The sequence below is a fragment of the Oryzias latipes genome, chromosome 18 (genome assembly GCF_053564925.1).
Source record: "Oryzias latipes strain Hd-rR chromosome 18, Olatipes_Hd-rR_3.1".
NCBI classification, from domain to species: Eukaryota; Metazoa; Chordata; class Actinopteri; order Beloniformes; family Adrianichthyidae; genus Oryzias; species Oryzias latipes.
The window spans coordinates 1,213,718-1,236,725 of NC_136254.1; the positions used below are offsets into that span (position 1 = coordinate 1,213,718).

The window sequence follows — 23,008 nt, forward strand, 5'->3', positions numbered from 1 at the left end:
TCTTAACCTCCTCAAGAAGTACATCCTGCTCTGGGCCTTCTTGTACAGCTGCCCCGTGTTGCTCGTCCAGTCCAGCTTGTTGTCCAGCCACAGCCCAAGATATTTATAGGTCTGCACGACCTCCACCTCCTCCACTCCTATCAGAACTGGTCTAGGGTTGGGTCTGTCCCTCCCAAAGTCGACGACCAGTTCCTTAGTCTTGGAGGTGTTGAGCTGTAAGTTGTTTTTGTGGCTCCAGACAACAAAATCATCCACCAGGCTTCTGTACTCCTCCTCCTCGTCGCCACTGATACACCCCACGATGGCTGTGTCATTGGGCGTACTCCAACTACGCAGCCTCCTTAGGAAAGTCTACTGCAGAGGGCTGGAGAGGAAAATTGACCTGATAGGCTGATATCTGGTTGTGGAACACTGGAACAGCTTGAGGGCCAATGGGAATTTTCTAACCCACTTGTGGTTTGAGGATTTGGAAAAAGTGTTCCACCTTGTCTGTTGTGTTTTGTTAGAGGAGGGTCTGGGCCTCCAGCTAAAGACCGTCTGATCTCTGTACAACCAGATCCAGAGTTTGGTTCTGGAAGTAAACCTGTCCATACCTTGGAACAGTCCAACCTATTCCAAGTGCTTGTTGGACTCTGGCAGAGATGCCCTCCGCTAACGTTTCTGTTCATCATTTTTTATGGAATACATTTCTAGATCCATGGACCGAAGGGAGTTTGGTTTTGAGGACTGCAGTTTTTTTATTTTTGTTTTTGCAGACCACAGAGTTTAGCCGCCACTTCTCCACATCGAGAGGAGCCAGACAAGGGGGCTCAGAAAACTCTCCCAGAATCCCCCCTGGACGCCTCCCTGTTTTCTGGGTTTGTCCAGCCAGGTGTAGCCCCAGAGAAACACAAGGATACGCTGAAGGGACTACGTCTCCTCCTTGGAGTTCCACTGGGGTTGAACGGATCCTGGCTGAGCGGTGATCTGTCTGGCTCAGAAGCCACGGGTCGGTTTGTGGGAGCACTGAGGCTTTCTCCTCAATGATGACGATGGCAGAAGGTTAATGGACAGAACTGTTTTACTACGTTCACAGCAAACACGAATTGCGCGTCTATTTTGCATCTGGCACATTTGTGTTGCCGTGTCAAGTTTACTGCTGGACACTTGTTCTAAAGGGTGTTACCAAACACGGCGTGTGGGAGGAGCTACTGTCTCTGCTAGACCTCATCGCTACATCAGAGATCTGGTTTATATGTTTTGAAGAGCTCCTCCTTCAGCTAAGCTAATCTTTCAGCCTCTGGCTCAGAAATTCTTTTTTTATTGTTATTTTATTTTGTTTTCATTTACCTCTGAAATTATATTAGGATCAAAAATCTATTGTTCATGGCAGACCTGCCATCGAATCCTTTGTCTTAATTAGATTCCCTGTCATGTTTGACTGGCCTGTGAATGTCTGTGTCGTGTGCCAGACTGACAGGAAGCTGTCCAGATAACTTTGGGACAAGAAACCTATTTATGACAATCACAATAAAGCCTAATCTGGGTTGCTATCTGAGGTTCTGCTTTCCCTCAGTCATAGATGGACCTTCACAGAAGAGTCTGACTTTAGTTACAGCATTGTACAGCTTCAGGTCATGGGAGTCATTTCAAGGACGCTGTCATACAGTTTCAAATAAGCCGAGCTCTTCACAGCCGCATTAGGATGACTAATCCAGATAGTGTGGCTAAACATATGGAGGATATGATGGCAGCCACTGTTGACCCCTCACCTCCTGTTCTCCTGTCAGCCTCAGCTGAGGCCTTTCTGTTCCAAACGGTTGGGGCGCCTCATTACCGCCCGTCAGGTATTTGCCATGTTCAGTGTCTCCTTTGCCCTCTAACTGCTCGTTCATACTCCTATCTTCTCCGGGCGGCACATCCATCTGCTTATAGATGATCTTTCTCCTCACAAGTACACAGGAGACGGTGATGACTTTCCCCGCAGTGCTTGGACTCGTGCCTGGTGCCGACACTGTGCAGGGGTGTTTACATTAGCCTTTATGCACAGAACCTCATTGCAATCACATCACCGGATCACTGATGTGATTGCAATAAGGAAAACGGAATAGAGAACATAAACGATGATAGATCAGCTGTTACGGAGCTCTCTATTGAAATTAAGCAAACTCAAGCATAGCCAGGAAGTGTTTCCTTTGAGAAAGCTGAAAACTTCCATCTGACACCCCCATTAGAACGAATGCTGTAAGCTGGTTGTTGAAGTGTGACGCCTCATTAGTGTTTCCTTCCTTTCATAATATTCATTTCCAGCTATTGATCTGTCCATACATAGTAAGACGAACAGATGCTACGTTAATGGTTCACTGACCCCCAGCCCATGGGCTGATGGAGGTCTGACCACAATAGGATACACCTGTCTGTTCACACTTTAAAGAGAAGAAATACCAGGGACTCAGAGTAGAACTGGAGAAAGCATGGAAAGTGAAGGTGACAGTGGTGCCTGTGGTAATTGGAGCACTCGGGGCAGTAACCCCCAAGCTGGAGGAGGGGCTACAACAGATACCTGGAAAGACCTCAGACCTCTCAGTCCAGAAGAGAACAGGAACAGCTAAGATCCTGCAGGACCCTCAAGCTCCCAGGCCTCTGGTAGAGGACCCCAGCTTGGAGGAGAAACCACCTGGGGAGGGGGAGAGGGGCGTTTTTGGTTTGTTTGTTTATCTCTGGTGGCCTGCGATCTGTACATGTCCTGTCGACTTAATGCCCACCCCTGTTGTACACCACAGGATTCACTTTAAATCCTTTATTCCTATAAAACCTTTCACATAATCTTTTTTAAATTCAAGACTGTGTCTTCTGTTTGAATTCTGCTCGTGTTTAATGACCTTGAACTGATTTTCTGTGGTACTCGGTGCTCCAAAATCTGCTCAGTTGTTTAAGTACGACTCTGGTAAACTAGCCTTGATGGGATGTTGGAGCATTATGGGTACTGTAGTCATGAGCTTCATCATCATGAAGTGAACAGGTGAGTGTTTGCGTCACACCTGAACAATGTTGTCGTGAATAAAGTTTGACTTGTCTGCAAAGACAAAAGAAGCAGGTTGGGGCGACTGTGGTGCAGAGGATTGCCGGTTTAAGTCCCACCTGGCTCACCCATGTGTTGAAGTGTCCTTAGGCAAGACACTGAAGGTGTAAAGAGCTTTGGGCCTGTAAAGAAGATAGCAAAGTGCTATAGAAGTATTTGCCATTTATCAGAATGACAGATCTTTAGAAAAACTTCCCATCAACCCCTCTGACTGGTCACATGCTCCACAGCCCTTTTAGGCATTCTGGGTAGTGCAGTCAATGTCATTATCTTGACTGTTTTGCATGATGTGATGTGTGATGCAGTTCACCTTGTGGGCCAAAACAGCCCAATACTCCCTGAGAGTAATGGAGTAACATGGACTGTACTTCCCTCTGAGGCTCTTTGTTGGGCTAAAAATGAATCTGTTGTGCTTTTTGTGTCTCTGCTTTGAAGTCGATTTAGAAAGCCGTTTGTATTTTCTGAGATGTGATATGAAGCTAAAATTAGAAAAAAAATTCTTTTTGAACGGACAGAGTGTCAGAGAAATAAGGAGACGGTTTCTTATTGGGACTTTACTGCTTTTTGTTGTGTTCTTGTAGATTTTCTTTCTTTTTTTCTAATGTTAGACATCCAGGAAAGACAGTGAATGCAACATTTACCCATTCTGTCAAAACAGCTATTAAATGGATCTTTACATATTTGACTTTGTCAATAATTCCACTTTTACCATATTATACTCAGATTACATGACTACTTTTTAGAAAGTACAAACTGTGAATTAAATAAAAATTCAGAGACATTTATGTGACACGTGAGATTACAGCAGAAGTCTGAGGATATGTGAAACATTTCAGGCAAAAGAGAAAGCAGATTTAATGAGATAAAAAAAACGGACTGTTGTCTTTATTCAACACAGAAGACATGAAAATCCAAGCATGGAGTGAAGCTCTGATTGAAAACAGCGAAACTCCAAATGTGAAATTATATTCATCGGCTATCTTTATCAAATACAAAACTTACAATGTTGCCACGGAAACCCTCAAAAAACCCTAAAAGAAATGGTGCAGAAAGAAATAAAACAAAACAGATAAAATCACTGAGGGACAGCCAGACACCAAAACACAAAAACCCACAATCCACCCAGACAGGATATGGGAATGGTATCCCACAATTCCTTGCGCTGCCAGATCTGACAGTGGGCCCAATCTCACATATCCCCTCATGCAGTGCGTCAGCTGCCTTGCTGAACACCAGCGTTGCCAGAACGGGTCTAGATTCTGAATTTGTGGTACAAATAGCTTTGGGAGGGGGGACGGGTTTGGGTTTGGGTTCAGTTCCTTATTGAAACCCGTGGGGGGGGGGGGCAAGTGAGGCGGCTCCTCACCTGTAAACTGTTCTCTCCATCGTGAGAAACTAATAATATAATTCTGACAGGAGACATGCAGAAAAAAATCTGTTGGGATATTGTAAGTTTATTTAAAATAGAATGACATGAAAGTAAAGATTTTCTATTGACGTCTACTTTATTTCTAAATTACTTCTAACTCATTTTGACAGAATATATTTTTATGGAGAGCATAATATTGATCGTTTTGTAAAGTTTAAATTGATTTATTTTGGAATAATATTACTTTCTGTCTTTTGATTCATATTTATGTCAAAAATAGTTACATTTTTAAAGTTTTAAAGTTAAAACATTCAGTTTTAGTGTCTTCAATGAATGTTTATCCTCAGGTGTGTTTGGATTTAGGCCCCCTGTGCCGTTATTATCCACTATTTGCTTGAAACGTTGAAAGGCTGATAGTTTAAACGTTTTCACTCTGACTGCAGAAATGTGACGTGACAAACCCCACCTGGACGTTCAGCTTTAGTCCTTTTCATGGATGATAGGTTTTCATATTCTCTGTCTCACTGACAGACAAACTCTCAAAATTATTTAGTTATTAAATGTTTAGATGAACGGCCGCGTTTGATTCCAGTCTGTGCATCAGTGGACGACCCCGAATGGACCAAATGTTTCACTGATGTGAAAGAAAAGATTCTTTTTATGAAGGAAGTCAACTTTTACTGCAAATGTTGGTGACGTCAGTCCAAAAGGCCGTGTCTCACAGCCACTACATACATTTCCACGTGTGACATGTCGGCCTTCGGTGATCCAGGCGTGATCCACGTCATTCATACGTGTTTTGTCGACGTGCACAGACGTCGGTCGAGGTTTTCAGCCGACGGGTCTTCACCCTTCCAGAAGTCTACACTGAGTGGTGGTCTCCTGCTCCCTCCGTCCGGCTCTTCCGGGTGGGGGCTCAGGTCTCTTGCAGGGAGGAGGCAGGTGTCAGGAGGAAGCGGGGAGAGAAAACGCCGCTCAGCATCTGCACCTCTCAGGTGTAATTTGGCCGGATTTGAACCAGCGACTCTCCGTTTGCCCCGTCATTGAACGCTTGCTGCTCAGAGGTTTCCCTGATTTTAGGCGCCATGCACAGCTGCAGGAGGAACGCTTGTCCACAGGACAGACATGTTTAGAGGGAGCAGAGGAGGAGACGGGCCGTTCGTCCCTCAGGACCTGAAGGGGGGGTCTTTGGGGACCTGGGAGGAGAGGACTCTATGCCATAAAGCCTCTGTTGAGCTTCATGCTGACTCACATGGATGTCCGTCAAAGTGTTGGGTTCCACTCTTTTCATTTAAAACCTCTTAAAGTATAAATAGTAAAAAAAAAAAAAACACCCAAAATGTAGTTTTGGTCAAGAAGTGCCAAAGTAAAGCGCTCCACCAGCAAACCAACCAACGCAAAAGATAAAAGGAATAGATGTGACGGCACAGCATGTGTTTTCTGACTCAATGCATCAAATTCAGCTCCTGAACTCTGGGATCCTGCTATGAAAGATGCAACTTATGCAGTGTTTCCCTCAGGATCATATCATAACATGAATATTTACACGTTGAAAGAGACGGAATGTCTCCTCTGTCATCAATCAATCATGTTCACAGCTTCCTTCTTCATGTAGCTGTGTGTATAAAGTAATAAAGGATTTACAGATGAAAGCAGACTGCAGCTGTATCATTTGGAAAAAAAGAAAAGACAACTGGCTTCCTAAAAAAACATTTATTAGTGACTGTGATGCAATGAAGCAAGTGTTGGATGGTCACATGACTTTATTCAAAGTCTGTCACACATTGGACTGGAATGATTGACTGATCCGTGTTCATGACATCACATGTGTGTTGTCTGCTGTGATTGGCTGTTTTATAGGTATATAGGAGGTTTTGAAGTGGATTCTGGGTTGAACCGTTGCAGTAAAAATAAACCTCCTGTACCTCAAGCCAAATGGTACATTCCAAGATAGATTATAGATGCATTTATTTCATTTTAGATTGAGTTGATTGATTTGATGAGGAACTTGCTTCTGACAGATCAATCTGGTTGGATTGTAGGAATAGAAACAAGGCGATTATTGGTTGCAGCCCTAAAGGTGAGTGAAGTGAGGAGGTGCTGAACAAAAACAAATCTGTTAACGTCGTACAGAATATTTGCAGACTTGGTTGTTTAGTGGAGTTTTTGTTTGACAAATCCTGCAAAGATGAGACTTTAGTTTTAAATCTCCACTTAAACTAAACTGTTTTAGAATGGCTGTTCACACTCCTATATTATTTTCTTTTTTTTTTTTCATTTCATTTATCCCTTATAAAAATAGTAAATGAAAACAGAACATGCAACAATGCTGGATGTGATGGATGGTTACCAAAAACCCCCAAGGGGCTTAAACATGTGGCAACCCCCATAATGACTCTATAAGCTAAAAAACAATACAAATAAAATCAATACATATTCAATTCATGCACTTACATGCTTATATCAAATGCCATATGGAAAAGTACCATTCTGAAGAAGAAACCTCTTTTTTAAACCGACTTTGAAAGAGGAAGGAAGACTGTTCCAAATTCCACTCCGACTCTGCAGAAATCTAAAAACATACCAACTGTGTTCTCTTTTCTATTTTTTGCTTTATAGATTTCAGTAATTAAATGCCTCAATGCCATGTGAGTGGAACGTTTTCTCCTAAAGCCATACTGGTCAGGGTATGATATGTTATTGCTTTCAAAATGATCCATTAATCTTTGATAGACAGTTTTTTTAGAAACAGCTGGTAAGACAGAAACTGGTCTATAAGTATTGAAGTGGGTTGGATCATCATCTTTAGAAACTGGAGTGATTTTTGCTCTTTAGCTCAACGGGTGCAGTACCTTTGACCAGAGAGAGATTAACAACATGTCAGAGGTTTGATAATAAACAGATTGATTTGGACAAATTACTATCAATATTGTAACCATGCAGGTGAACTGTCTTTTAAGTTAAGAATAATATCTCTGACTTGAATACTGATGATTGTACGGAGTAGGACAGGTCAGGTATTTCTTATAGAACTTATGCTTGGTCTTCAAGGATTTTATTCTAGCTGAAGTGATCCATGGTATTGAACATTTGGCCTTATGAGACCCAGGCTGAAGAGGAAAACAGGAATTGTAAACCTCAGAAATCATTTCATGAATAAAGTAAACGCTTTTTGTGGCTGAAGCAGCTCAGTCCATTGTAATCGACTGACTATATTTATGAATTGAATTGGATTCATTTCACTAGGATTCCTCCTATATTAATACTTTCTGACACAGGGCTTTGTCTACTCTCAGTATATGTTATTAATAAATTAGGGCAGTGGTCAGCCACGTCCATGCACAACACCCCAGGTTTCATAGTTTGATCTAGTATGTTAGTGAAGAGATTATCTATATGGGTTGCTGAATTGTTTGTCACTCTAGTGGGAGTGTAATCATTGGATAAAAACTATGAGAATTCATAATGTCAAGAAATTCTTTGATTGCTAAATTTGTCCCATAATTAAACAGATTCATATTAAAATCACCCATTAAATAACACTTCTTTCTCTCTTTAGAAACTATGTCCAATACATTCGAAATATTAGCAATAAACTCAGTCAAATTATAATTAGGTGGTCTATAAATACAAAGGATTATGGAAAACTTTGTTTCTATGGAGACAACTTCTGTTTCAAACTCAAAAAGCTCCTCAATGTAACATCTTACTTTAAATTGTAAGCCATTATTTTTTTCATCCTAAATTCTATTATGTAATTTATGAATCATTGTATTTTGATGCACTTGTTATTAATCTTTCTAGATTTTCTTTCTCTTTTTTAGTGTGTGAATCCCACTATGTGAAGGGACATACAATGACATTTTATTCATTCACACTCCTTCCGGTATCTGGGATTGTCGTTGAGATGTCAGGAGTCTTTACAGACGTGTTGTGTGGTTCTTCCCACATACTGGATCTACTCTATCATCCAACCATGAACCGGTAACCCACCTCTGATTGGTGGGGTTCAGCTGTGGTAAATCTGTCTTCCTGTCTCTCTGACATGTGAAGCAATGCTGGAACTGACTGCTCATCCCAGGATGCATCTGTTTCCTCTCCCAGAGGACTGTTGTTGAGCAACAAACTACAGCGTTGTTCTCTAAACCTCCATCTGGACGCATGAGTCCATGGGGCCACAGACCGGTCCACAGATCTCTGCTCTGTCCAACGTTTAGTACAGACCGCAGCAGGAAATGGTTTTATCAGACTGAAGATCAAGAAAAGTGTTTGTTTCAAATCAAATGTTCTATGAATAAATCATATTTAGATTGATTGATGGACAGACGGACGAACGGATAGAATTCATTCCAGACTCATAGTCCAATCAATCAAAGGGAGAACCGGTACACAGACCCACTACATTAAAAAGTACAGTGTCAAGACCACACAAGTTAAGAAGCAGTTTACGAAAAATGACAATAGTTAATAAAAAAATAATTAATTAAAAGGACAAGAATAAAATAAGATAAAAACATAACTTATACACCATAAACATTAGTTACAAGGACTGGTTCCACCGTTTGGTCATGTTTTTGTCTTCAGTTTGTGTTTTTGTCCTCGTTTTGTTCCTTTGCACCTCTGCTTTGTTTTCAGTTTTCATGCTCCACGTCCTTTTGTCTTCAGGAGGTTGTTGGGTCAGGTCTCAGGTCTTTCTTTTGCTTCATTTAGTCATGTTTACATGAGCCTTTAAAACGTGGTTTTCGTCTACAGGTCTGTGATTTGCACGTTTGACTCCTCCAGCAGCACAATTCCTGACTATTTCTGCTTTACTCTGCTGGATTTCTGACAAAAGCTTGCAAAGCAGACCTTTTTGTAGTCGTAGTTCCTCTGCCATCTCTCCAGTGCTCATGCTGTCTGATCGCAGTTTCTGTTTTCTGGCTGTGGGACGAGATGAAGATCGGTTCCTCCTTGAGACACCCTGTCAAAATGTTGAATGGCAGGATTATGATGCAGGGCTGTCTGCTTGTGTATCAGGAAGTGAGTGCAGAATGTGGACGCAGCAGGGGCAGTGGGGTAACAGACGGGAGGATTTCAAAATAAATGTCTGTTTTCCTGCTCGTTTGTCTTTGAGAATAGATGGAAAATAAAACGACTGCATCAGCCACGCCTCTAAGGATGTCTTAAAGGTCACATTTTCACGGGCAGCTCTGTTTGAAAAGCTCCTGTCCCTGAGGACCGCCGTCCCGCTCGTCTTCTGAGCTTCTGTCTTTGCAGTTGGACATCAGCAGCAGGTAGAACCTGCAGCAGAGCAGGTTCATCAAATCAGACTTTCTCATAACCCGCAGAAAGGCTGTGTGTCATGTGTCTCACATGATCGTGATGCAGGGAAACATCTGAGGGAACTTTGTCTTTAAATAATGGCGCCATTATTGAATATCTTTTCATTTTGTGTCGTACTTTTATGCTGCCGGGTAAACGTCTGTTTCCCGTAAAGCGTTTCCTGTCAGGACAAAGACGATGCATTCTAAAGTTGTTACATTAGAATTTTTAAGGTGACACTCCATATTTAATTTCCCTTGTGCTTTTTTTTTGAACATTTATTTCTGCAGTGAGTGTTTTTAAGGACTCGGCTCCTGCGTTAAGATAAAACACCCTCAGAAGATGTGCAGGAAACAGTCAGAGGATATGAATTAGCATTTGACTCTTCATCTATCCGTCTTCTAGCTACACGGTGAGCAGCCAAAGAAGAAAAAAGACAACTCAGAGGCTTTTGCTGCGTCTGATGTAGGTTTAGAAGTTATTCTACCTATAGATTTACCTTGATTTTTTTTTTCTGAAGAATGTATGATGGGGTAAAATATGGAAAAAGTAAGAAAAGTTGTGGTCTTTAGGTGAAATGTTCACAGAAGTATCAGGAATGAACCACGTTAAAACCACAGAAGAAGTAGAAATAAACACCCTAAGAACACGTAAACCAACGTACAACATGAAGCGTGTGATTATTGTGATGTTTATCTGTAATTCATCAGTGATTCATGCATCAATGATGTCATCTGAACGTGATCTGTGCGCCGTATACGTGATCTAAAAGTTACACATCAGTGGTTCATGCATGAAAAGTCTGTTAGACAAACGTGGAACGCTCCTGGAAAGACACACATTTCTGGATGGATCTCACAAAAATCACACACGAGTGTGTAGGATTTACGTAATAATTGTGTATAAACTACATAAAATACACAAACTATGTAATCCTCAACTGACCAAAGTTCTGAACATCTCTAAACTGAATTCACGTAAAAAGACCCGTCGGCTGAAAAACTCAACATTCATCTGAGCGCATCAACGAACACAAGAAACACGTATGGATGACGTAGATCACGCATGGATCACGGAAGACCAACATTTCATACGTGGAAAATGTGCTAAATGTACCTAGCAGCTGTGAGACACTTTGTGACTAAAGAGATCCCATTGATAACGATTTTGGACGTTTCTTTTTATGTACCATATCACTTCTATAAGCAGTTTTTTTTTCGTTTAGGTTGATTTATTAAGAAAATATTTCAAACACCATCAGTTGACATTGGCTGACTGATGAATTGAGTCAAACTGAAGCACAAACAAATGCCTGTTCGTCTTCATTTCAGTCTGATTAGTCTTCCTCAGTGAGGAAGAAAAGCTGTAGTTTTTCCCTCAGAACATCGTTCCTCTGCATTCATGACTTCATGATGTGGACGTCACCTTCCTGTCATGTGTGTTTGTATGAACAGTTCTGCTGACAGTACGAATGTCCAAACACTTAGTAACATTGGCATGTTCAACAGGTGAAACGTTCTTTTTAACATTGGCCACAACCTTAACTGTAACATTTCAAACATTTTACTACTAACCCGATAAAATGATCAATTATGCCATTGAATTACAGCCTCTGCCAGTTCAGCGTGGATGCTGATCACAGCGAGGCCAAGAGGAGGCTCTAGTCTCATGACCTTAATTATCTATAATCTTTTCATCAATTTGAAAGAAAACGCTGTAAGCGTCCGGTTTTCTGGTTTGTGAAATGCAGAGCAGAGGTCTGAACAAACGTCTTGGAGTTGCAGAGTCTTCATAGTCGATCACATTACCCTGTAGGCTGTTTGAGGGTGGGGCGTCTGGCATTAATGACCCCTAACACTTGTGACATGTCCATGGCTCCTACAGCACAGGAGCGGCGGCGGCGCCGTCTCTGAAGCCATTTCACAGTTCAAACTCAGTGGTGGTCATTTGTTGTTCCATGGAACGGCGGGAACAAGAGAAAATGAGGCAGACCACGCTGTGGATTGATGTAAATGTTCATGGAGATGCCATCAGCAGCAGAAGTGCCCTGCTGCCCCTTTTCACAGGTTTCCTCTGGTGTCACACAGACCCGTCTTGTTTTCTCTGTTCGCCCACACCTTTTTATTTTCTTGGTGTTACGTTTTGTCCTTTTTCTGGATTCAGTTTCAGTTTTCTGAGATAAATACAGCCTCTGATAAAAAACATAGCAAAGTATTCAGTCTTTCCAATAACCACAAAACCAAGGGGCTATTTTCAATAACCACCTCCTGTTTGTCCCAGTCCTAATGACTTACACATGCAGCCAAGTCCAGGTCTGGACTCGACTGTTGCATCACTTCTAGTCTCTTCACTTCCAGCAGTCCTGATGGGGATTTTGCTGCTGGGCCTGAGATCATGTGACCTTTTCAACTTTGATGGTCAATGGTTGATCATGACTGACTTTGGTCAGTCAAAGATGACCCGGATACAAAACAAGGCCAAGTCTTACTTCCACACTATTGATGTAGACATTTACAGAGAGGTAATGTCCGGGTCACTGCGGGTATTCCTGTTGATGTTCTTAGGGATGGATCAGACGTCTTTGTGCACACGTTGACTCTCAGGTTTCAGAGTCCCAAACATGTCTGGACCTGACTGTGAAACACAAACGGAGTGTTGGTCATTGAATCGTTCAGCTTCTCAGTTCTTTATTCAGATGACAGAGTTCAGGGACAGAGGGAATAAACCTTTGATGTTAAATTGATTGTAAAAATGTCAATTTCTATTTAAGAGTTCAGCAGCCATCACCAATTTTAAAACAAACTGTCTTACAGTATACATTCCAATAGTTGGCCCAGAATTTATCAGAGACAGGCGTCTATTGGATGCCGGCGTCTCTTCTATCGCAGACGCTGGTGATGGTTAACGGGGAAACTCGGTCAAGAAATGCAGACAAAAACACCAGATGAACATTTCAGGATTCATTGAAATGATGAGAACGTTGTATTATGTTGGCTGTGAATGTTTCTCTTCTCTTTGGTGCGTCAGCCTCCGTATCAAAACGGGGAGGGGGGCTCGAGAGCCGGTAGGACCCAGACGCAGAGACGGGAGGCCAACGGGTTCAGGACTAGAGGGTTTTAATAACAAAAAGCGCTGCAGAGCAGGATAACAAAAACAAAACAAAAACTCACTGTGGCGTGGCGAGGGACATGGAACGAGGACGCTAAGACAGGATGACGTAAACACCATGACAAAAGCTAATGGACCAGCACAAAAGGGAGGGCAGAGACAAGACTTATATACAGGCAGGGCAGACAAGACACATGTGAACACGATCAGGGCAGATGGGGACCAAAGGAAGTAAAACTCAAGACATGACAAGACAGGAACCCTTTCAAAATAAAACAGGAAACAGAACCAAACAAGACAGAACAAGAACTAAAACAAAAACAGAGACAAAACAAACTCAAACCATGACAGATGCGGATCATTTTCCTGCAGACACGCCCACCTGTCCATCTTCTGATTCGTGGGTGGCTTTTCTTTGCACCTCCACCTGGCACTCGTTTGCTCTCATCCGTCTTCTCAGTGATATCATCCATCTGCTAGCATCATTCTGGGACACGTTTAGGATCCAGCCCTCGAACGGCGTGCAGACTCCTCACCAGAATGTTCTTTGGCGTTGACCACAGCATGGATTGTCAATGCTAATTGGTTGAATGCTGTAAATCCTTGAACTCATAGTTTTTCTGTTTCTCTTTCTTTATTCTAGTATCTTCCACCATGTTTTGCTGCTTAACTCCTCTTACTGTGTTTCATCTATTTTATCCATCCAACTATTCAAATGTTCAGCTCTTTCATCTTTTTCCAGCTCTGACTTTTGGTCCCTCAAATCCGTGAACGTTTGAAGATATTCCAGGATTATCTGGTTTATCTGTACCTGGTTGGTAGTGGGATGGCATGACACATGAGCTGGGGGTACAACTTCGCTGGTTCGATACCCAGTACTGCTAATTTTTTTTGCTGTTCTCACTTTATTTATGGTCAACTTTGATCATTTCTTTCTTTATTTTTTTGTGCCATATTATTACCCTTTAAGTTAAATCTTCGTTCAGCAATATTGCATTCAACCTGCATTTTCTTCTGGACATGCAGTGTTTCTTTGTCGTCGCTACACTGGCTCACACACAAATACCACACACACCCGGCATCTGCACGACTGTGTACGTCCCGGAGAAGATGGGCGGGTCTTACAGGAGCCTGGCGTCCAACAGTAGCGAACACAAGTTAGACCCGGCATCAGTAAAAGATGGGCCAGAGTCGGAACAAATAGAGTATGAGACAACATTCTGACCCCAACGTCTCCGTTCTCCTGTTCAGTCATACTGTCAGCTGCTCCTTCCAGACCCACCCTGGACTTGGACCCGGCACACAGAACATGCCTCTAGTTATGAAAACATAAACCTAAAACAGTTATGAACAATGAGTTCTGAACCCAAACAGGAGTTTTTTTTTAGAAAGCTCTCAGCACACCTCAAAGCATGAGGGCTCTAAGGAAAACTCCAAAAAGGTGGGCTGTCAGAGATCCTCCAGGATCAGGAATCCAGCTCCAACAAACCAGGAGGAGCTGTGGAAAGCCAGACCTGCTGCTGTGGAAATCCCAGCAGGGATGCATGTTGGTGTCTGAACTGAAGCATTAAATGCATTCCCATCCTCCCAGTGTCCCCCCGCGGGGTTTAGTGGGTGCAAACAGCGTATGTGCATGGGTGCTGGTGGCAGGGTGGAACTGCTAGTCGTGGCCCGTTGAGACATACAGACGGTGGAAATGATGGACTTTTATTCCAGCTACAAAAGCATTCCAGAGCCACAGGCCTCCCTTCTCCAAGCCACGATGTCAGCATGAGTGAGTCTAGCCTGGCGGTTGCAGATAAGGGCTCAGCTGACCCCTTTACCCCGCCACCGGTCATTAGCTCATGCTAGATGGAACTCCCAAAGGGCTTTGACGCCCGTCTCAATCTCTTTTTAAAGTCCTGCAGCCACTCATTTAGACATGAAGGAGGAGAAGATGGAGGCTATATCTCTGTAGACTGAGGAAGTTTCTAGCAGTCTGGTGATTGGCCAACACTTCATACCCTATGCCGTCTGCACCTTTAAGTGTCCTTGAGGAGATCCCTGACCTCCCATTGGTCCTCACTGGTGTGCGAGTTAGAAGGAAGCCAGCCCAAATAGACAGAGTTTTGTTACCAGTGGTCTGTTGATCCTCTGCATTCAGAGGAGCAGAATCCCCTTTTACTCAAAGCTTACCCTTCATCTGTCGTTTCACAATTTCTGTTTAGCCTGCTTCAACCTGAAACTTTTAGCCTTTTAGTTTTAATGAATCACAGCATTAAGGCCTCAAAAACACACTGGAATAAAAAAAACATGTTCAGAGCTGAACTACAACACAGTTCCAGTTTTTCAATGGAACAGAGCTGCTTTTGAGATATTTAGATTACATTTTTACAGAAATGTTAATATGATCTGATAAACACCAGATTATAGCAAACGTGAAGAAAAAAACTGTGTGTGTGTGTGTGTGTGCGTGTGTGGGTGTGTGTGTGTGTGTGTGTGTGTCCACTAATGATTATGAGTAAGAAGATGTCGTCTTTCATCTTTGTTTAATCTTCCTTATTTTCTTATCAACACATTTCTTTATATCTGAAAGATATTCAACAAAGTTTCTTTGTTGGATCAGAATAAAATTCTGTTTCTTCACTAAAAGAAACTCAGACTTCAACCGTTTGTGTTTTAAAGCCACATCTCACATCTGTTGACTCTAAAAAACACAAACTTTGCTCATCAACCACAAAAAGTGATCCTGTTCTTTTAGTCTTTGAATGATCCAGTTTTAACAGTCCTGAATGTTTCCTTCAGCATAGGTTGTTTAGCAGAAAGCCTGCTTAGTTTAAAGTGTTGTAACAAAAACCCTGCCTGTGTTTGTGCTCATGACAGAAAAGCAGCCAGAGGAAGCAGAGTTTGGATGAGTGTGAAAGCAGAATGAAAGCAGAATGCTCCCTCAGGCAGCTCCGTCATTGCTGCTGCAATGTGGCTGCAGGTGCATTCATGAAATGCATGACTGATGGTGGAAGCCCTTCACTGCTGATAGAGCAGCAGACTGAATAGATTGTAATGGAGATAAATGTCCGTCAAATGTGTTTGTTACATAAACATAAGGACTTTTTATTGAAACGGTTTTCAGAATATTTGATTTAAACACATTTGATGTGGCAGGTAACCTTTGTTATCCACTTTTTGACCTCATCGGGTTTGGGATTGCTGTGTTTTGTTATTTCTTTATGGTGTCTTGGACATGGTGTAAAATGATCGTCCTTTGTTGTTCAAAGGGAAAAGCGAATTGATTAGGACATACGTCACCTGATATAAAATACTTCTACTCTGATTTGAAGTTCTTTTCCCCTTAATGCATGTCTGTCAAATAAAAAAAATATCTAAAGTAATAAAGAAGCATTAATCTGAGTAATGCAACCACAAGGGGGCGCAGTCCAGTTCTCCAAGTCCAGCTACATGCAGAGGGTTGTGTCAGAAGCTTATCTGACACAATTAGTCGTGGAAATGCCAAACAGGAACTGTCCACTGGGGGGGGCATGAACAACGACCAGCACTCGTCTGGATGATCACAGCGGGGAAGCAGGTGGAGACGTTTGGAGAGGAGGAGCCATGAAGGTGATGGAGGTGATGAAGAGGATGGAGGTGATGAAGAGGATGGAGATGATGAAGAGGATGGAGGTGATGAAGATGATGAAGATAATGGAGGTGATGAAGATGATGGAGGTGATAGAGGGGATGGAGGTGATGAAGATGATGGAGGTGATGAAGAGGATGGAGGTGATGAAGAGGATGGAGGTGATGAAGATGATGAAGATAATGGAGGTGATGAAGATGATGGAGGTGATAGAGGGGATGGAGGTGATGAAGATGATGGAGGTGATGAAGAGGATGGAGGTGATGGAGGTGATGAAGATGATGAAGATAATGGAGGTGATGAAGATGATGGAGGTGATGGAGGTTGGAGCTACCAGGAAAGAAGAGGAGGGCCAAAGAGGGGGCTGATGTATGTAGAGGAGGAGGACATGAGGGAGGTTGGAGTAAGAGAGGAGGAAGGTCAGGTGGAGGAAGATGATGTGCTGTAGCGCCCTCTAAAGGGAAACATAAAGAACCAGGAGAGGAATCCAGCTGATTGTTTATCTTCTCCTTATGGCGTAACCAGATCCTGTCTGTCTTCATGAATAACGTTCAGGTGTTTGAATATCACTGACATGAGTCAAATCTATAACAACTGTAGGAGGAGAAAATGATGGTACATTGTGACTAAATCATTGTTGACAAATTAGTGAGCTACGTTTTTATCTGGTTAATCTCATTTTGAATCTATAACTGTTTCTGCATGTGAGTCGCCCTACGATAAAATCCATGTGTAGGCTTTACTTGTTGGGTCTGGGGCCAAAACATTTGGTGAAGAGCGACCTTCAAAGTGAACGTCAGTGACTTGAATCCCACGGAGGATCCCATTGTGGGTGAACTGAAGCCCATGGCTGACGGCCATCGACTCTGGAGGAGCTGAAGAGATTTGCCAAAGTAGAATAGTCTGGGGTTCCTCAGGAGGCTGAGGCTCGTTAGGATCAAATGACTGCAGCCGGTTATCCAGGGACAACGAGACGCAACTGACTGAGGATTTTGACTCTGGGAGTTTGTCATTTTTGTGAAGTGAATTTGTTTAGACATGCAAAGTAACGTAATGTCAGCCTCCCGGTGCAGCTGGGAAGCTCTTCCTCTGTTCCATAAGCTGTTCGTCTGCTGACCTCACCCACTAAAAGGCTGATCTTCACTCTTGCAGGCGGATTATCCAGCCACAGGAGAAGTTCTGCTCTCATCCACTGACTTCCAAATGGTGCTGCAAGTGCAACACAACCAGTAAGTACCGTTCCTGCCAGAACATTCTAGATTTTTGATTATTCCCTCCTTCTTTCACCTCTTATCCGTGGAAGTCGCTGCAAAGAACACAATAGAGAGAAAATAGGAGATGCCAATCATTCTCTAGTATTACTTTTTCTTGTGATGCTTTATTGTTGTTGCTTTTTATCCTGCTAAGTATAGAATGTATAAAAATGGTTTGATTGAAGGAGGTCAGGCAGATGCAGCTAGCTTACTCTGAAAGGGCAGACACGCCCTAAAGCGACTGGATGAGGGCATCCTTTTCTCTAAAAAAACCCCCTTTTACCTGCTGCATTGTGGTGAGACGGGGCAAAGGGGAGGGCCCCAAACGAAGCCCAGTTCCTCAGAGAGAGCGTGAGAAACAGCAGCAGAGGTGGCATCTCTGCGTGAGAACACAGGAGAAGGCTGTGGTGCACGGCGAAGAAGAAGCTTGTTAACGCCGTTTCATTCTGTTCATGTAAATGTTCACACAGACACTTTCCTACATTAGAAGACCTGAGAACGTGCTGAGTTTGAACATTCAGAGATGACTTTTGATTGGACAGTGAACTCAAGAGCTTTTCCTTTACTGCATTATTATTTAATAGGGTTGCCCCACAGCCACTGCGTACAAATGTTACACAGACGGAAACTGGTGAACACACATGGAAAAAGTGAGAAATGTTGTGGTCTTTACGTGAAATACTTCAGGAATGAAACACGTTAAAACCACGGAAGAAGTAGGAATGAACCACGCAGAGAACACGTGAACCAGTGGTGGGCCGTCAGGGCCTTCAGGAGCTTCTCTGAAGGCCTAAAAAGTATCTGCATCATGTGTTCATATTTTCTCCATGCATACTCATTAAAGGCAGTCAGAGCTAAATAGGCCTCATTATCCGTTGTTAAGGCTTCCTAATGCAAAATCAGTGTCTGCCATTCATTTCCTTCAACCAATCAGATTGTGAGTTGGTGTCAGCAGGGCCTTCTAGCAGGCCTAGGCAGCGTCACAGGATTCAGAGCTTCTGATTGGACAGAAGCTTCAGGAAGTCACATGCAGCCAGACTTTTGGATGTGTCTCAGTTCAAACAGACTGACTGTGATGCATCCATGGAGGATCCAGCAGGAACGTCTCCCACTGATGACTTCCTGAGGGAATCATGAAGCAGACGCACAGATCTGTGTGTTATTAATTATAAAGTTATTCAGGATCAGTGCATTGATTTCTATGTTATATAAAGAAAAAACAGGATTCAATTCTGTTTCAGTTCAGTTTCTAACATGATCAAGTTCATTTGACACAAAGTGTTTTTTGTTACTCATCAGAGGAAACTTAACCTTTTCAGGTTTTCTACTTCCTGCTATGCTGAGCTGTAAATGTCTCACATGACAGTAACAGGTGTTTTTTACCACCTGACGGTGGAAAACGTTTACCTGGATGAGCGTAGCATATGAGCAGACGGACCCTTTGGGCGCCGCCCCATAACCACAGCCAGAAAACAAAGCACAACATGAGGCTGGAAACACGGTTCAATACCGAATGAAGACAGAACAACCCTTTAGAAACCAAAAGGAAGGGTCGGGCAGCTAAATGTGACGGATTATAGTTTAAAGTCTTCAGATTGATCGGTCACCAAGGTACACGTCCTCTCTGCTCACAACACACTTAAGTTCATCATCACCAAATCACTGGTGATACTGTTCACCGCAAAAACAACAATTCTTTCCCTATTGGCAGATCTTTTTGAAAATAAGCAATAAAATCAGAAAGAAAAATGGACTAAACAAGAATTCTTATTTTAAGACAAAACTTCTAAGACATCTTTTCTCAAAGTAAGATGGAAAAACGTTCTTTTTTGCTTGCAAGACAGAAAACAAGACTATTATTCTTGAAGCAAGTGTCTTTTTTACTTTTTTAAGGTTCAATTTTTGCAGCGAAGCATAGAAACAGAACATGCTGTGAAACCACATCCTGCATCAGAACCATTTCCTAAAGCATCTCCTCACTATGTTCTGCCTGAGCTGTCAGGTTCAAACTTAAGCGGTGCTGCTCAGACGTCTGACTGCGGCGCTGGAGCAGCTTTCCTGCCTTGCTCAGTGGCACATTAGCCCCGCTGGTTGAGTCAGTCTTCTGTTGGACTCGGTTGCTCAGAAACAAACCGAAACAAAGGAATGAAGCGACAAATTCTCCCCAAAGCGACGATGACGGCAGAAATAGCAGCTGAACGGCAGTTTGGAATGGAGGAGAGAGGAGACAAGATTCAAGAACAACTTTATTAATCCCTGAAGGGAAATTTAGTAAACGCGGTCAGGAATGAAGGTTAAAACGTCTGTGTTTGAATCCTGCAGTGGAATCTCAGTCAATCACTGGGATTCAGGCCCAGAAATGTAAGTCAGAGGGAAAAAAAGGGAAGAAATGTAGCAGGAAACTTTTTAAATGGACTCCTCCACTGGACTGGATGGGGGCCAGGAGTCCCCAGACCCGTTCCAGGCTAGCAGCTTTTGGCACGGCTCAGAAAATAAAACCGGTTTCCTGTCAGAAAGTTTCTCATGGAAGCAGAAACTGGTCTCTGAAGAAGAAACTCCCAGGTTCCATTCATGTTTCCTCTGAAGAACGTGCCGTTTCCATAGCAACAAAGGCATATTGTTCTCCAGATCAATTAGAGAATAAAAGTCTATTTTCTTAAAGAAAGTTTAAGGATGTGACCCCCCATGATCTACATGTTAGCAGAGAGACTATAGAGGACTGTGACAGCAGACGTCACCTCCTTTCAACTCCCACTGTTTCACAAATGAGACGTTGATGAGCCAAGAATCCAGAGAACAGAACATCTACAGATCTATCAGTCTGTGAAAACAGGCACTGAGGGTGGAAATAGTGGAGTTTGTCAAATGAATTGTTGTTTTTTCATGCTAGATTTAATAACAAATAGTTATTTTTCCTAAAACTGTCCTTGTCTTTTGGCTGCTCCTTTTTGAGGCTCCACAGGAAATCAGTCAAACCCAGTTCACACCAGCCTCCCTCAGGTCTCCTTCATCCATGGACCTCCTCTTGGTCTTCCTCCTCCTTCCTGCTAGCTCAGCATCCTCTCAGCATCATCATCATCATCACTCGTCTCCATCTGCTTCCCTTCACTGATCTCCAGAACATCCATGATCTGTTCCTCTGGTGGATTCCTTCCTGATCCATCCTGGTCCCGCAGAGACCCTCAGCATCTTCATCTCTGCTTCCTGCAGCTCCGCCTCCTGTCTCTGAACCAACATGATCTCACCACAGTCTTCTTCACCTTTGCCTTCATCTGGATGACTCTCTTTGCTGTAGACCAGCTTTTCTGCACTTGAGCACAGAAACATTTTTTAGGAGCCTTGAAGCCATAGAGGAAGCAGATTGCATGTCGGCTGACTTTGTTTATGACCGTTTTAGATTTCTTTGGCAGATTTTCCCAATAAAAGTGCTGCATGTCGGCACAGTGGTTAACGCGTCCGCCTCATGCAAGATCCCCCGGGTTCGAATCCGGGCTGGGATGTTCTCTGTGGAGTTAGCGTGTTCTCCTCGTGGGTTTTAGCTCCGGCTTCCTCCCACAGTCCAAAAACATCTCATCCTGACGGGATTTCAATGGACTGATCCTCCTCAGCAGCTGCTGCTGCATTCATGGATCTGTCAGCCAGTCGTACTGATTGTTGTCTGAGAAACATTTGAGGAAGAATCCTGCAGGGAAGACGTGAAGAAAGTGAAAGATCCTTTGTTAAAGCATAAATAAATGAAATAAAGGAACATTCACTTTGTTTGTTCTCAAACTGTGAGAACATCCATCCATCATGCATGCTTTTCTCCAGACCTTAAAACCACCGTTAACGACAATCATGACGTCTTCAAACGTCACGGTTGGGATCAGGTTCATGTACGTGACGTCAGACCAGCAGAAACTCTGTCCCACAGCGCCGTCTGTTTATGTTCCACCTGACGTCCAAACATTAGTCCCCCCCCCCCCACACTTCCCAGCCTTGTCCCACCGGGTGACGTCTTCACCCCCCCCGGGGGAGGGGTGAAGACGCTTTGAGAAGCACTGCTGTAGCGGGTTAAAAATGGACAAATGCTCAGTAAAAGTCTGAACTCACAGACGACGGTTTCACTGTTGCTGCTTGATGAAACCTGAAACTTTCCAGATGTTTGATTAGATGTGGACGGATGTCATCTGCAGACACGCTCATGCAGACACGTGCACATAAACACACTGATCCAACCGCTGACATCACTGCAAACAGCACATTTAGTTTGAATTCCAAACTTAGAGTTTAAATGAAGTAACTATTATAGATGCTGATTTTCACCTGAAGCTCTGGAAGAACACGATGGATCAGAAATGCCGTCTGATGATTCTAACCATGAGGCCATCCTTAGTCTGACTTCCAGACCATAAACTCTCATGGAGTTTACAATCCAGTAGTACAGAAAGCAGTTTGTCTTCTGGCTTCATTTTGTTTCTCAAACTAAGATCAAAGTTTTAGGATGCAGGACAAAGAGGGACTGGGAAAGATGGGACACCAATGAAACGCTGAGACGCATCCATGTGAGGAGACAGACAGCTGCTGGGAAGAGGCTGCTTCTCCGCCTACGGAGGAAGACTTCTCAGCTTTCGCACAGGTTAAGCTGAGCGTGCGACAGAATTGTGGGTAGGATAATGGACCAGGGCAGAGAGCGGGTGTTCTCCTTCAGTAGACGTCGGTCTGGGCCTTAGCGGCCTGCAGAGTCCGCTGCCTCCTGGTGGAAGTCCTGCTGAGGCGGCTGTGCATCAGTGTCTGGATGAGCACAGCCTCTTCCCTGCTTTTGTGCAGATTATGGCTCCTTTCAGCATTTTCCGGTATCTCTGAAGCCCTCATCCGTCAAGCCGTGACCTTCTAAAGCTGGATGTCTTAGACAGACCGTGAGTGAAATCCTGTTTGGTTACCAGCTCTCATTTGACCTTAAAGCCTTATCTGAAGAGTGACTGATGGCCACGGCGGACCACATTTGACGCTCTGCTCTTTCTTTTTGGCCCTGGACAGAATCTCCTAACGCCTGACCTGAGGCTTTGATGAGATTATTAACAGGAAATCATTTCTATCCTTTTAGGTCAAAAAGCCGTTTAAACCCAAACATTTTCTATGAGGCATAACAAAAGAACAAAGTGTTACAGGTATTACGGTTAGAAACGGTTAGACTTTCATCAAGACAGGAAGTCAGGCTTATTTTTATTTCTCAGCATGCTAACAACTTGCTTAAACATTTCCTATGGAAAGGCGAACTCCAGTTTCTAACGGGACCTGTAATCAATATCACGTGTGTGACA

General features: G+C 43.2%; 1 protein-coding gene across 1 annotated transcript in view; it reads left to right on the top strand.

The window, feature by feature from the left end:
* The window catches only part of adam19a (ADAM metallopeptidase domain 19a), a 102,750-nt gene that overhangs the window by 12,767 nt on the left and 66,975 nt on the right, over positions 1 to 23,008 (top strand). The window contains exon 3 of the mRNA XM_023965861.2: positions 17,605 to 17,681. Within this exon, the coding sequence (XP_023821629.1) occupies positions 17,605 to 17,681 (77 nt within the window). The remainder of the gene's footprint in view (positions 1 to 17,604; positions 17,682 to 23,008) is intronic.